Below are 13,855 nucleotides of genomic sequence, written 5' to 3' on the forward strand. Positions count from 1 at the left end.
CAAGCAGAATGTCCTGCAAATAGCGAGTTTGTGTTTTGTTGCACATGCTGCATACCTACAACAAGTAGATTGTCGTGACATTAGTTTCGAGGACTTGCGTCCCATAGAGCAGGAAATCGCACCTCCGTCGACGATCGGATTCCGCCGCCCAAACGAGTCCGATCGTTTACAGAGATTGACTACTAGTGCAACACACAGGGCGAAATAACATTGACGGTAACAAAAACAGACAGTGATAGATGACGCAAACGCTCGATACCGCCGTACAATTTATCCAGTGTATTTCTTCCCATCAACGAAATGCAAATGACATCGATAATTAACGTGTTTATTACGCAAATTGATATTTTCAAAAACAACCAGACTAAACTTGCAACAACGCGGTGGCACCAATCAGATTCCGTTTGCGTTCGATTTTACTTGAAAAGCGTATAATGTGTGTAATGTTTTTTTACACGTAATTCAATTTTAAACGTATCTCTATAGATACGTGCGAATTGAAGTGACATGGAAATGTTCCGCTAATTATCAGCCGATGTGATTGCGCGAGTCGTCTCTCTCCATCTAGGGATTAGTCGAGATTTATCAGGGAACACGTCGATCCCGTTCAGATCCACCTAATTTCCTTAGAGCTTAAATCTTCGGAGAACGGAAATAGTTTATCGCTGGGAGCGTCCCATCCGATGCGTCTCTGCTTTCTAATTTACACGGAAACCTGTCCGATCGTTCGCGGAGATTGACTACTGGCAGAATTAGAAATTGCGTCTCGTATCGCTAAACGAAACTGCATTAAAAAAAAAAAAAAAAACGACGATACGAACGACGATACGAAAATGTCACACATAATTGTCACGTAGTAACGTGCATTGGTTTGAAACATTTTAAACGGATATGTAGATCCTTGTTTCTACAGTCAAAATGAAATACGACAACGATATAAGCGTATAGGCACGCATATTAATTCAAGTTAATCGAGCGTGCTCAGTATTAAACGTTTAACGTGTCGATTCTGGCAGTCTGCGCTAATTTCCTTAGGGCGCTTACGGGGACACGGCGGAAGAGGAAGAATTTGTCGGTCGGAGCGCTTAGCTAAATTACCAGGGAGTACTCGCGGGAGAATATTCTCCGTGTCAAGGCGCTTTAGCCCACCATTAGGCTGTTAATGTCCGTGACACGCGCAGAATTAGCACCCCAATGGCGAATTATACGGAATTTATAACGGGAGTAGTATAATGGATGGTCTAACATTTCAGACCAGGCTGTTTGCCATTAAACAAAAGTGAGGTCCGTGTGGAAAATGTGGCGTTATTAAGACATCAGAATGAAATGCTGTTGAGGTTCTTACAAAATAGCTGTGGAGTAATACTTGAAAGTTTTAATACATCCCTTTATATATATATATATATATGTATAATACAGAAATTACGGCAAAATTCGATCTCGATCATTTAGTACAGATGTTGGAGAAATTGGCGATCTAAGTCGATATCGAAGCAATTGGAAGCGCAGATCGAGACGATCGTAAAAATAAAAATACGATTACGAGTTTGCGGAAAATGCGATTTGCAGGAGGAGAAGAGGTCGAATTCATTCGCGGTTTCCTCAATCTTCCTCGACCTCGGCGTGATTTCCTTTCAATTATGTTTCAAACGTTCGACACAATTTCTGAGAATAGGATTTCAGAAAAACAGCTTGAGAAGACAGCGAAGACGTTGAAAAGAAATACAACGCGTTAAAAACGATAACAAATGATCCGAATTGGCGTGGGCGCGCGATCGCGGTAAATAAACCGGGCAATTTCCAGAAAATCCTCTTGTCGAGTGAGGATCCCCTCGTGCACACCTGCGACCCCAACTCCGTCTGCCTTTAAGCTTGTCAGCCGCTCCGTAGGCTATAACTAGTCGAAGAATTAATTATAACCCTAATCCCTCTCCGTAAGTAGTTTGGCACATATATGGCCGATATCACAGCTTCCAGCGACAAATCGCAATTATACAACATACTACAGTCGTACCCAGTGAGTCAAAGCATACCAGACTGGTGTCTCTAAAAATATGTTTCTATATAATTATATGAATACCTCATACGATTAAAATAAATAAAGAGAATTTTTGCACAAAAAGCTGTGTCTGAAAGACTTCGTTTTTTATGCCATATCATATAGAGATTTTATCCGTACAAAATTCAATTTTCATATTTTTTAAAAATGAATGAATTATAAATAAAAACGAATATACGTACAATTTTATATTTAAACGTAATTCATGCCTTTCAAAAAATTTAATATGAATTATTAATAATTTGCCTTTGCTCTTTGCAAATTATTTATAAAGAAAATGATAAATTACGATCGTTTTAGCGAAATATTTTTAGCAACATTCCTCGATTTAGAGACATTTTTGCTGATTCTTCACTACGTTATTGTATAGATAGAAGTAAGTTTGTGGTTCTGACAACAATCTTATATTTTCTATTAATATTTGTTCTAGATGGAGGAGTGGTGGGTGGTTCGAGAGCAGGACCAGTGGTGACTCCGCATACGCTGGAACTGACACCACGTGGTAGGGTTTTGCTGCAGCTCGCACCGCCGGAAACTGCTCGGGCGTACCTGCCGCCAGAATATCGACCCGGCCGCGTATATTCGGACACGGATTCGGAAAAAGTACGTCACATTCAGCACGCAGTACTTAATGACGCGCCATTAAATCAATAACGAATTGCGCTCTGATCTGACGTCCGTTACGCGAGAGACTTTAAAGTAGACGTTCCGACGTTTGTTACACACTTACTATATAAGTGTGTAACTTACTTTAAGGCTAATTATAAATTACAGCTGAAATTTTGAACGACTTGTATTTTGTACCAATTTCCTTTGCCTTTTACGAATTTCCTCTCAATGTACTTACGCAATGCGTATTGTTATCTGGATTTATGAAATGTTTGAGCTTTCGACTGTTCAATCACGATAATGCGATATTATACTGACAAAGGTAAACATCCAAAACAGAGTCGAATAATTGCGCGTCGCGAAATTAGATATGAGGATCAAGAAACGACGTGACAAAACACGTTTGTCATGGAACATCTCAATTTCTCCGATCGTTCAATTATATACGCGAACGCGTGTATAAATGATAGCGGTATTTACGGAAGGGCGAGGCCGATGGTATAATTAAAAGAGCACCCGCGCGCCGGAGAATTATTAACGTATCCTATTAAAATCCTTTCAACGCGAAGAGGATTAAGCCGCCATAGTCGTCCTTTGACGGCTCGACGACTTTTTATTTGCTCGACTTCCGCGTTTCAGCGCCGGGTGAATTTTTAACGGGGCCGCGCCGCGCCGCGCCGAGGCCGACTGTTCGAAGAACTCGAAGAACGAAGAGAGATGCAACAGAGACTGAAGCCGGTTTTTGTGTACTTTTAGCAAAATCCTAGCGCCGTTCCTATGGCCCCTCTCACATTTTTTCAAGCACGTCTGTCGGATTTTCTCGCGCTCTCTCTCTACCACCCTCCACCCTCAGCAATCTTTTTCACTCCCCTTTATAGCGCCATCCTTTCTTCTCGTTGACGGCTGGACGGAGCCTCGTTGTTTCAACGCGAACACCGGTATATTTATCTCCTGCAGATTAAAGGGAGAACAAACGACGCGCACGATAAATAAACTTTGGCCGTATCGTTCTTTTATATCGCCAAATTCCAAAGCCTCTCCTTATCTCACCCCAGCCCCTAACGAAGAGATAAGGCCTCGCGGAGCGCGCAATCTTGATGCACCCTGCTGCATCCGCATCGCTCGTTAAGCGCGCGAAGAGACGCGTACGTACGTAATTTACGTTTGCGCAACGTTCGTAACTATTGAAATAGCATAGAAGTAAAACTCCCGACGTTTACGATAGTGAGTATAATACTTATATAGAGTTATATGACAGAAGTGAATAAAACCCTGTAGTGAGAAAGGAACAAAAGATGGAAGATATACTTTTACGATTCAATATTTTACGGTTAGAAATATCCGTTATGAAAAATCGTAAAAACTTAGATATCTTCCGCTTTATAAATACATCAATGTGTATTTATCAATGTTCAAAAAGAAATAACATGATGGTTTAAATAAACATTGATGGAAGTTATAACGTAAATAAAACCAAAACTGGAGAGGAGCGATTCAGTACCAAAAAGATCGTTAACTTCCGCGTTTTACATTTTATTTACTCTGAAAATCAATGATTTGAAAATAGAAATAAAAAAATATTCTAAGTTTCAATAAAAAATATTTCTCCTTTCATGTAAAATTACGAAATAAGCCATTATTAATTATCTCGAAAGCACGGTATCGATTAAATGCAAAATGCAAAAGTTCTTTCAATAAAATTCGTTAAGATCTAGTATTTCAATCTACTTTCTGTCTGTCTGTATCGTAAACTAACATCAAAATGTAATATTCAGTTTCAATCTCAAATAAAGTATCGGTGCATCTCCATTAACGATACTTTAAAGCGTATCAAAAAATAAATTTCGATTCGTCCAACAGGATTCTAGCGAAAGAGAAAAATGAGAAGCTTCACTGCACACAGAGCAAAAAGTATAATAAATTTCACTGCACTTTTAAGTTAGAAATAATTATCACTTCGTTAGTAATTTAATATTACTAGTACACTTAACATGAAGGCGATAATGAAAGACTTCTATGAGAGGCTATGAAAGGCGAGACTACTTAGACATCGTAATCAAAAGGTACAAAAGAAAGTTCGGTTTTTTATCTTACAAAATGTGCTTCTACTATAATAAAAAAAATTATGATAGTAATTTATGCAACTTTCCTGTAATTTTTGTTCCGATTCTATACGACTTATTTAGATCGTGCATGAACTTAAAGTGTGAATATTTTATAGTCTACACTGTTCATGGCAATATAAATTGAAAGTAATTACATGTACAATTTCATTACGCATTATGCAATTAAACAAATGCATATTATTTTCTTACGTTTTGTGTAACTTTTAATCTTCTACGAAAGCACTAGCATACACGGGGTGTTTTTACAAATATTTCAATCAAAATTTGTCGAAGAATTAGCCTCTAAAAATATTTTTCACTTGAGTTGTGCTTTTGATCTAAAATGTCCTAAATCCATCATTGATAACAGAGTCCCGTGCACCTTGACATTCACGTCACGACTCCACACTGAGAGAAATCTAAATAGTTGTGGCAACTATTTTTTTGGCAACTCTGCAGTTTAACTACTTGTAACTAGTTTTCCGAAGTAATAGGAACTAAATAGTACTGAATACCATAAAAGTATAGTCACAGAAACAATATTTGTCAACTATTAGTTGAAAGTTAAATATCGCCTCAACTATAATTATTATAGTTATATAGACTCCATAAAACAAGATATGACAATAACATTTTTCAAGTTTAGACAACTCCTTGACTTATTGTTTAGACAAATATTTTTTTGTTGTGTAGCATACTTCCAGAAGCTGGTGCGGGCGGCAGCGCGGACTCGCGCGGCGAGAGAGTTCGGCTCGCGCCCGCTACGCGGTGCATCGCCAGTATACTTTTGCGTGTTTAAAATTCAACATCGATTCCTATAACTAGGGTCACTCAGCAGGGTTTTTCCAGCGATCCTTCTAAGGTTCGCCAGTCAGGGTGTGTTCACCCACATATATATTAATCAATTTTGGATTATAAATAGATTGCATCGACGCCGCTAGGCGTCGCATCGCCCGTACATTTTCTCGAGTTCAAAATTCCGCACCGACCTGTATATAAGGAGACCCCCTACGGGACCAAAACAGATATTTTCAGGCGCTAGTCGCCTAGGTATATTAATTATAAATCTTTTAGTTTAACAAATAAGAAATTATTCTTTATTAGACAACTCTAAAAATTATGTTGATATCACTACAATGAATAATTATTCATGTTACTACAACATACCTTTTGCATACACAATATATTTTTCGTTAATGCCACTACTTTCTTGTAGTTTAAATAATTTATTTATTGTTGTTATTACAACTATATTATACATAGTTGAGGCGCTATTTATCCACAAATTTCTAGACGGTTTAACAAAAAAAATTCTAGTTGCTGGTACAAATTTTTTCTCTGAGTGCACTTTTCCGGAGAACACGAAACTCTCGCCGGTGATGGTTGCAGCATCAGGGTACACAACGACGATTACCTGGGCGACATAAAGCTAGCGCGAAAAAGCACTCGCCTTTCCGGCGGTTGTCGCTCTTACATTTTTCATCGCGTGACACAGTGCACAAGCGAGTTGTTAGAATGATCTCTGTGACACGGTGAGAGCACAGGTGCTATCTAGTTGCATATGCAACAACATCACTTCTCTTCTACGTAAATAAATAAAGAAGCCACGAAATATCAATATATAACGGGAAGATTTACAAAAATCTCGTTTCTTTACGTTTAATTATAAATGTTGAAAAAAAATCGTGAACCGCTAAATAAAATAAAATGCAAAAGTAATTAAAAATGACAGAAGAAATTATTCATACTGACGCTGTGCTATTTATTCTTTTCGAGCAACGGAAGTATCGAATAACATCGATGCTTAGTTTTCAAGTATCAAAGGGATGAAGTCGACATTTTCTAGTACTATCGATGAAAGTATCGGACAACATTGTTTTTCCAGCGAATAAAAATGTCGATAACTCTAATACTTCCTCGAATCTACATAATCTTCCTAGACATGTTTAGATGCGTATGTGCAGTATACATATTACCCCGCGAAAATAAGAAAAATTGCATCCGCTTTAGATAGAAGCAGTCTCGACTCTCAAAATTGATGTATTCTTCGACATGCACAGCTTATCCGATATAAGATATTGTTCCTGAGAGTATTGTACCCCTTTCCTCCAGATAGTAGCATTCTAGCTTTTATTTATCAGTCTAACGCTAGTGTCTATCACTTAGAGGATAAGAAACATATCAAAATTTATCGCGAGTAGAGATACTAATATTTCTCTACATTTTTAAATAGCCATTCTTTTGTTTATATATTCAACAATATAATTCTGCGTGCAGAGTAAAGTGTATTTTAAAAATGGATGGCAAATTCAAAAATTTTCAGTAGGAATACGTATAACTACTTAACACTGCGCGCAGTCGAATATCTTATATACATAGAGTAACTTACGTTACTTGTTAAAAGAGAATTTACAAACTACCTATATATGTAATAGAAATCCTGAAAATTCTCAGTAAAAGAATAATGTATTTCATGACATATTTAATGTAATTATTGCATTTTTTAATCAACGCAAAACATACTCCTACTATTAATCATACTTAATGTTTAATGTGCTTAATAAAGATTAATCTCATTTTGATTCCAGATGTGGATGTATTCCTTAGGCAGAGCATTATTAGACACGACTCCAAGAGCAACGGCGTTAACGGGGACCGTTTCCGTTTCGCCCTCTTCCGCTTTGCAATCAGTGTTGGCCGCCATGACGGAGCCTGATCCTCGCAGACGTGCCTCCTTGATGAATTTGCTCGACGTAAGTCTTAAGTTCTTAAGTTTTAATGAAATTCTTCTATCCAGATTTCCATCCTAAAGGTCTCTTATTCCCGTTACATTTCCGTCAATCTCCGCCAATTTTCGTTAATTTTCTCAAAATTTGTCAATATAATTTGTATGTACAAATATATTTAATACGTTTTACTCGTACTCTTTAAAAGACTGCTGCACGTTATTCATTCATCATCAGTACAAACACTCACGCGCACACGCACACGCAAGCTCCGCGTTACCTAACTGGCGAGCATTGTGCGCAGCGCGTTGTACAATCTGTTAATAAAAGGTCGAGACTACCGATTTTGCCGTGGGGTACGGTTAGATAGCTCGAAATTCCGAAGTTCATTGTGTGTGCACTATCGACGGTCCGAAATAAATCAACGAGTATCGTTTAGAGTGACTCTTCAGCGTTCGATATTTCACTCTGCGCGCCGTAACAACGCATCGTTTTCACGTATCTTTCTCAAAACAGTTTTCGATTCTCGTGTTTCATCATTCTGCCGGTTGTTCGATATATCTGGAGTTAGATAACGTAACATTCATCATTAAACGACGATATTTAATAATGTACATTTTAATTTTGCTTGTTTGCATTGTTTTACGATTTATTTTTATATATATCCTATGTTATTTTTTGGAAAATATTTTTTTACGATAAAAAAATCAGTCATTAATAATCGCGAAAAATATACTTTAAAAAAATAATATAATAACACATTTCAAATGAATAAGGTTCTATATCGCTGTATTAAATTAGATGTTTTAATAAATATATGTCAAAGAAGTCGTCTCTGCAGACAATTATGATTATACGGATCATAGATACATTATTCAACGTATATCGCTGCGACTTGGATCTTGACGACCCGCAGATTAACAATATCAATCCCAATCCCATGTACCGCAGCACATATATAGCAAAATTAATTTTCACATCACGATTACAAATGGCGAGTAATTCAATGTCGTGAACGTATCCATGCGAGCAGCTGCGTCAGACTGGAATTGGGCACAAACACATGAGGAATGCATAGCGTGCGCCAAGAAAGGCCGGGTCGTCTCTACGGTGAGAATAATAAAGCAATTTGTCGCTAATAACACGCGACACTACCGTGACGATGAAATTTCGAGACGCAGCATGTCATAGTAACTAGATCCTTAACTTGTAACTGCGACTAGATGTTACAGCAGACGTGTATATACGTGTCCATCCAGTCTCCATGCTAAAGTTCATGTATCTGCATAGACATATGCATCCATGTCCTGATGCAGAACGTAATCGCAAGAGCCAAGTATTTTATGTAGACCATCATGCTTATGCATTTTATTCATGACTTCCGTTTTATACAATAATCACCTAAATTGTGATTCTCATTGTCAGAAAGCAGAAAGAAAGACTATAAACGAATATTATTATCGTTAGAAATATGAAAAATGTATTGAGCGCTACACATATTTTCCTGTAATATCACGCAACTATGCTCTTGCTTTCTACTTTTTATTGTCTCTTCGGTAAATTGATCAAGCGATCAAGGGATCAATTGAATTCCTAAGCAGGAATTTAATTCAATGAGAAAGTCGAACTGAATAATCAATATTACGGATTTTTTTCCGCAATAATTTTTTTAACTACGCACGGCTTATGTCTAAACTTCGATAATGTTCATGCAGAATTAATCGATAGATCACATAGACTTAATCATAGCCACGCGACACCGTACGGCCCTCGAGTGTCCGCCGTCGGCTTGCATGAAAGCTCGCTTTAATTGAATCACCTATCACGGGCAGGGCGAGTACGCTGCGCGTGCAGCATTTGTACGTCGAGACGACATTCGAGGTGCAAGCAGATGCCGATGATTTGCATGACAAGGAATAGCGATGTGAGATGTCGTGGTATAACGGTGAATATACGTACCTTTAAATGACACTCGAAGAATGAGTCAGTCAGTCCGACTCAAAACAATATTTAATATCTGATAAAATGCTACATTGTGAAATTTAATTAACTGCACGGAGCAAAAAAAATGTCCGTAGCTAAGCACGTAACGTGCATTGAGATAACATTGAGATAAATAATAAACGTGGATCCAATTTATAATAGTAGCCCCTAGTTACAATTACTGCAAATATAATACTGTTTGAAACTTTGTTTTAGTGAAATATTAATTTAAGTCTCCTTTAACAAGATATTTAATGTCCACAATTAAAAAGTTGTGTAAATCCTGTTTAATGAAATTGCATTCCGTTCTGTTCCTTTCAACAAACAAGAAACTTTTAATTTGCAAAAGAATTTGTCACAGCGAAGAAACGTGGAATAGCATTTATATAATATATTTTATTATTGTGTCTTTATATATACATATGTATGTACATATACATATGTATATAAGAGTCTTAACACAAACTGAAAACCAATAGAATGAATATACGCTCCAACAACTGCCAACCGCATATAATAGGTCGATGAGTCGTGGTATAATACGTTCGAAGGATGAAAAAAGATAATGAAAATGATATATGTCATGGAAAATACTTCATATTGTTGTAAAAATGTGTCATTTACCTAACATACAATCGCATGCTCGACGCATGACATTTCAACAAAAAATATTTATCTGTTTACAATTATATTACGTTAGACCCAATGGTATTTCAGACGCGTGTTGTTTTATGTATCGATTATAATTTGAGTAAACAAATTTTGTATATAAAATGTAAATATACGATTACTATATATTGCATCGAATTGATTTCTGCCGATTGTTTGCATAGTCTATCCGTGTAATAAACAAAATAACATTAATATTAATTGAAACTCCTGTTTACCTTACTCGCATACTAGAGTTAAAATGTATTTTTCAGATGTCGACGCGATGTCGACGCGAAAATTTTCGATTTCAGTTTCACACCGAGGGGATTTAACGAGGGGAGTTAATGCACACGTGCGATTTCTACCTGTTCATCGGATTTTCAACGACAATTATACAGATGCAAATGGCAAGATTATGAAATTTAATCGTGGGCGACGGGCTCGCGCGACGCCTCCGCGCATGATTAAATTATTTTGATCGGACAGCAAACAGACGGGATATACGTGTGATGCGGACTTCTCTCACATGTAAATATTAGGGTGAACAGATAGCGTGATAGAGGATCGGATGCGGTCGCACGGTGCAACACAGCTATATAGGCTGCAGCGCGAAGCGTATATATTTCCGCACGAACGCGGAGCACGCGAGCACAACGCGATGCGAAATTTTCCAATTCTAGTCTTGGAATGTGTATAAACTTGAGATAAAGGAGAGAATCGTCTTTTCTTCCTTGCTTTCTTAGGAAACTCGGGATGAGAAAGAAAGAAAGGGAAATTTCTTACATTCAATTTGTAAATAAGGGAACTTTTGTGCGAGAAAGATCGTAATATTATCCGACTTTTAGCATATCAGCTCCAGAAATCAGTCGAAAAATTTACATAAAATATGCACTCCGATTTTATAATGAATAACTCAAATGAATAACGATATATTGAATGCAAGAGTTAGAACGAAGATTAAAACGGAGTCCATTGCAAGCGCAATAAAGCCATCGATAAATCTGCGCGAGTCCAAATCTCTCAAAAGATTACTTTATGTATAATAGGCACGGGATCATTAAGCGACTGCGACATTACAAGAAATAAATTCGCAAACCGGTATAATTCCGTGGATCTTCCGGGGGTTTAGCGCACCTCGAACGGCGTGATGAGTGGCGGTTCCGAGCGCAAAATTGTATGCGAAGGTGGTGGCTCACATATACCTATACGATAATTTCGCCAAGCTCGATGATTAACGGCCGGCAATCTCAAAAACGCGGCGGCCGTTATCGCCCGCAAACAACGAGGCGGGCGGCCGTCTAATAAGTCGTCCATCTCGGGTCACGATAATAATTCTGCAACTCCGATAACCCCCAAAATTGATGAAATCGGTCGGCGGAGAGGCGGAAGGACGAGAGCACGGCATGCGGCGTAATGCGGAACCGCAGTTTCTAGGAGGAATCCTCGGCAGCCAATAAATTATCCGTTCGAGTACCTACTTTGCCTGACCGTATCTATCCGCGCGGATAAAGCAAGCCTGTGGCTGAACACACCGGGGTTAAGACGAGTGCCCCACTGACTTCGCAGCCGGTGGATGCCAATCGTGGCGCGAACTAAGCTATCCAGCGAAACGATTTGCCGTTATTTGTTAAGAATAATAGTCTACACGTCTATTACTCTTCCCGTACATCGCTTATTCCTTAATATCCCAGTGCAATGAAACGGCATATCAGCTTCAGGTCTGTCCATTGCCTTCGTATATAGAGAAACTTTGTACCATAGTTGAATGAAAGGCTGTCCTATTTATTATATTTAGCTTCAGAACACTTCTGCATTAAACTTTCTAACTGATTAATATATTTGTTTGAATTCCATTCTTGACTACTGGCAATTTTATCATCAAATCATTATTTATAACATACTATTTGACACTAGAATTGACTTCCTCGTTAAGCAATATTTAAAACCAATTTTTTTATCAGCTTAAAATATCCTATTTTTATCTATGTTAAAAATTGAAAGAAGAAATACTTGGGCAACGAAACGTTACGAACGCGTTTATCACCTAATTAACGTTGATTAGAACTATCCTAGTTGATTGCGAGTAATAAAGCTGAAAGCTAGCGTTACGATGCATAAATCCAAAAGCGACATTCTAATTAACTGTACAAATAGATATTTAACGTTGTCGACAATGATTATTTCATTATAAAATCTTTGCGAAAAGAGAATAATATTATTAAATCTATAACTGTGCGTGAAGTTTCGCATTCATCATCATAGAGAACACAATGACGCGTTAATAGGTGCCGGTACTTCTCCTCGAGGATCTTAGCTTAGCTGGATCTATAGAATTCCGGCAACAACTATTGTCTTCTTAAGCTAATAGTTCATCTCCTGCACGATGCGAAAGTTTCGAAACTAGATAATCGGCGCGCTGGGTAGCACGATAAACGCATCTGCGCGATCATATTATGTCTGCGATGATTACTGCGAACTTTCAGATTTGCATGAACGTTTATCTGATATATATACATATATATATAATATATATGAATTAAGTAATTCTATCTTCACAACAGGATAAGGCTAATTGTATTCTATTCTAATCATTGACATTTAAAAAATAGAATTAAATTCTGAAATCTCAAATTCTGAATTTTTCATGAATTATTTCATTAAAGTATTTATATTTTTACAATGTTAATCATATATAGAACTATAACTTGTGCAATTTCCGCTTCTATTGCGGATCCTTTCCTGTCGCTATCAAATATCAATAAAAGCTACCTACGCCATTAATACACGACTCGACGATATGACAGTATCATATTCTCGCTTTGCAGGTAATATCCGAATATTGCCGAACGCGTCTACAAGCAAGGCCCTTCACGCACATAGTGATGGAGATGTATCGAGAGGTTGTGAAGTCGCCGCAATATGCAGCGCGGAAACGAGCAGTTCACTATCAGCTGAATGCCCTGTGCCCTACACGAAACATGGTCGAACAATTGAATCAGCAGAAGATCTACAGTCTCCCACTACGACAGCAGCAGGAATATGTCCAAGCTATGAATGGTCAACCTTTTCAATATCAGGCTCATATTGGGCAACATTTGTCAAATCAGTTAATTGTCCAACGGCAGCAGCAACAACAACAACATAATCATGTTCAACGGACAGTCAATCAATTTCGCTCGCTTCACCAGCAACAAGATCACACGCAGCAGCTACCAAAGAGTCAGCAGGATCATGGTAGTCATCATTACAATTACCAGCACGCAAAAGGGGCGCATTTCAGAGCACAATCACGCAATTCCCAGTCGCATCCCAATTTAACGAGCTTGTGCGACTCGCAGCAGCAGCAGCAACAGCAACAACAACAACAACGAGAGACCGCCCTCAGCGCTTACAGGGCGCACTTTCAATCGCAGCTGGATATCCAAAGCGGCAGCCGATCGATAGGACCAGCGACGGCACGTCGGATTCATCATCACTCGAGGACGTATTCGCAACCGGTTTACACGCGGCTTCAACACACCAGGAGTAGCGGCAATCTGCCGACGGCGACGAGCGCGATGGCCGACGGTAATCCCGACGGGAATGTTTACAACGACCCGATATATGCCCTGCCAGTTAAGCCCTTCCTGAGCTCCCAGGATGTGCGAGTCAATGGACTGTCGGCAAAAACTCACCCGATCTGTCACGGTGACGACGTTTACGGATCGTCATCGATAAACAGG

At 38.4% G+C, this 13,855-nt stretch overlaps 1 protein-coding gene across 8 annotated transcripts in view; it reads left to right on the forward strand.

Moving 5' to 3' along the window:
- The window catches only part of LOC112465201, an 86,278-nt gene that overhangs the window by 52,240 nt on the left and 20,183 nt on the right, over nt 1-13,855 (forward strand). For all 8 annotated transcript variants that reach the window (XM_025032643.1, XM_025032644.1, XM_025032637.1 and 5 more), the window contains 3 exons: nt 2,490-2,662; nt 7,362-7,526; nt 12,959-13,854. In XM_025032643.1, the coding sequence (XP_024888411.1) occupies nt 2,490-2,662; nt 7,362-7,526; nt 12,959-13,854 (1,234 nt within the window). The remainder of the gene's footprint in view (nt 1-2,489; nt 2,663-7,361; nt 7,527-12,958; nt 13,855) is intronic.

The sequence above is a fragment of the Temnothorax curvispinosus genome, unplaced genomic scaffold, assembly GCF_003070985.1.
Source record: "Temnothorax curvispinosus isolate PA1 unplaced genomic scaffold, ASM307098v1 QBEX01015018.1, whole genome shotgun sequence".
In the NCBI taxonomy this organism is placed as follows: domain Eukaryota; kingdom Metazoa; phylum Arthropoda; class Insecta; order Hymenoptera; family Formicidae; genus Temnothorax; species Temnothorax curvispinosus.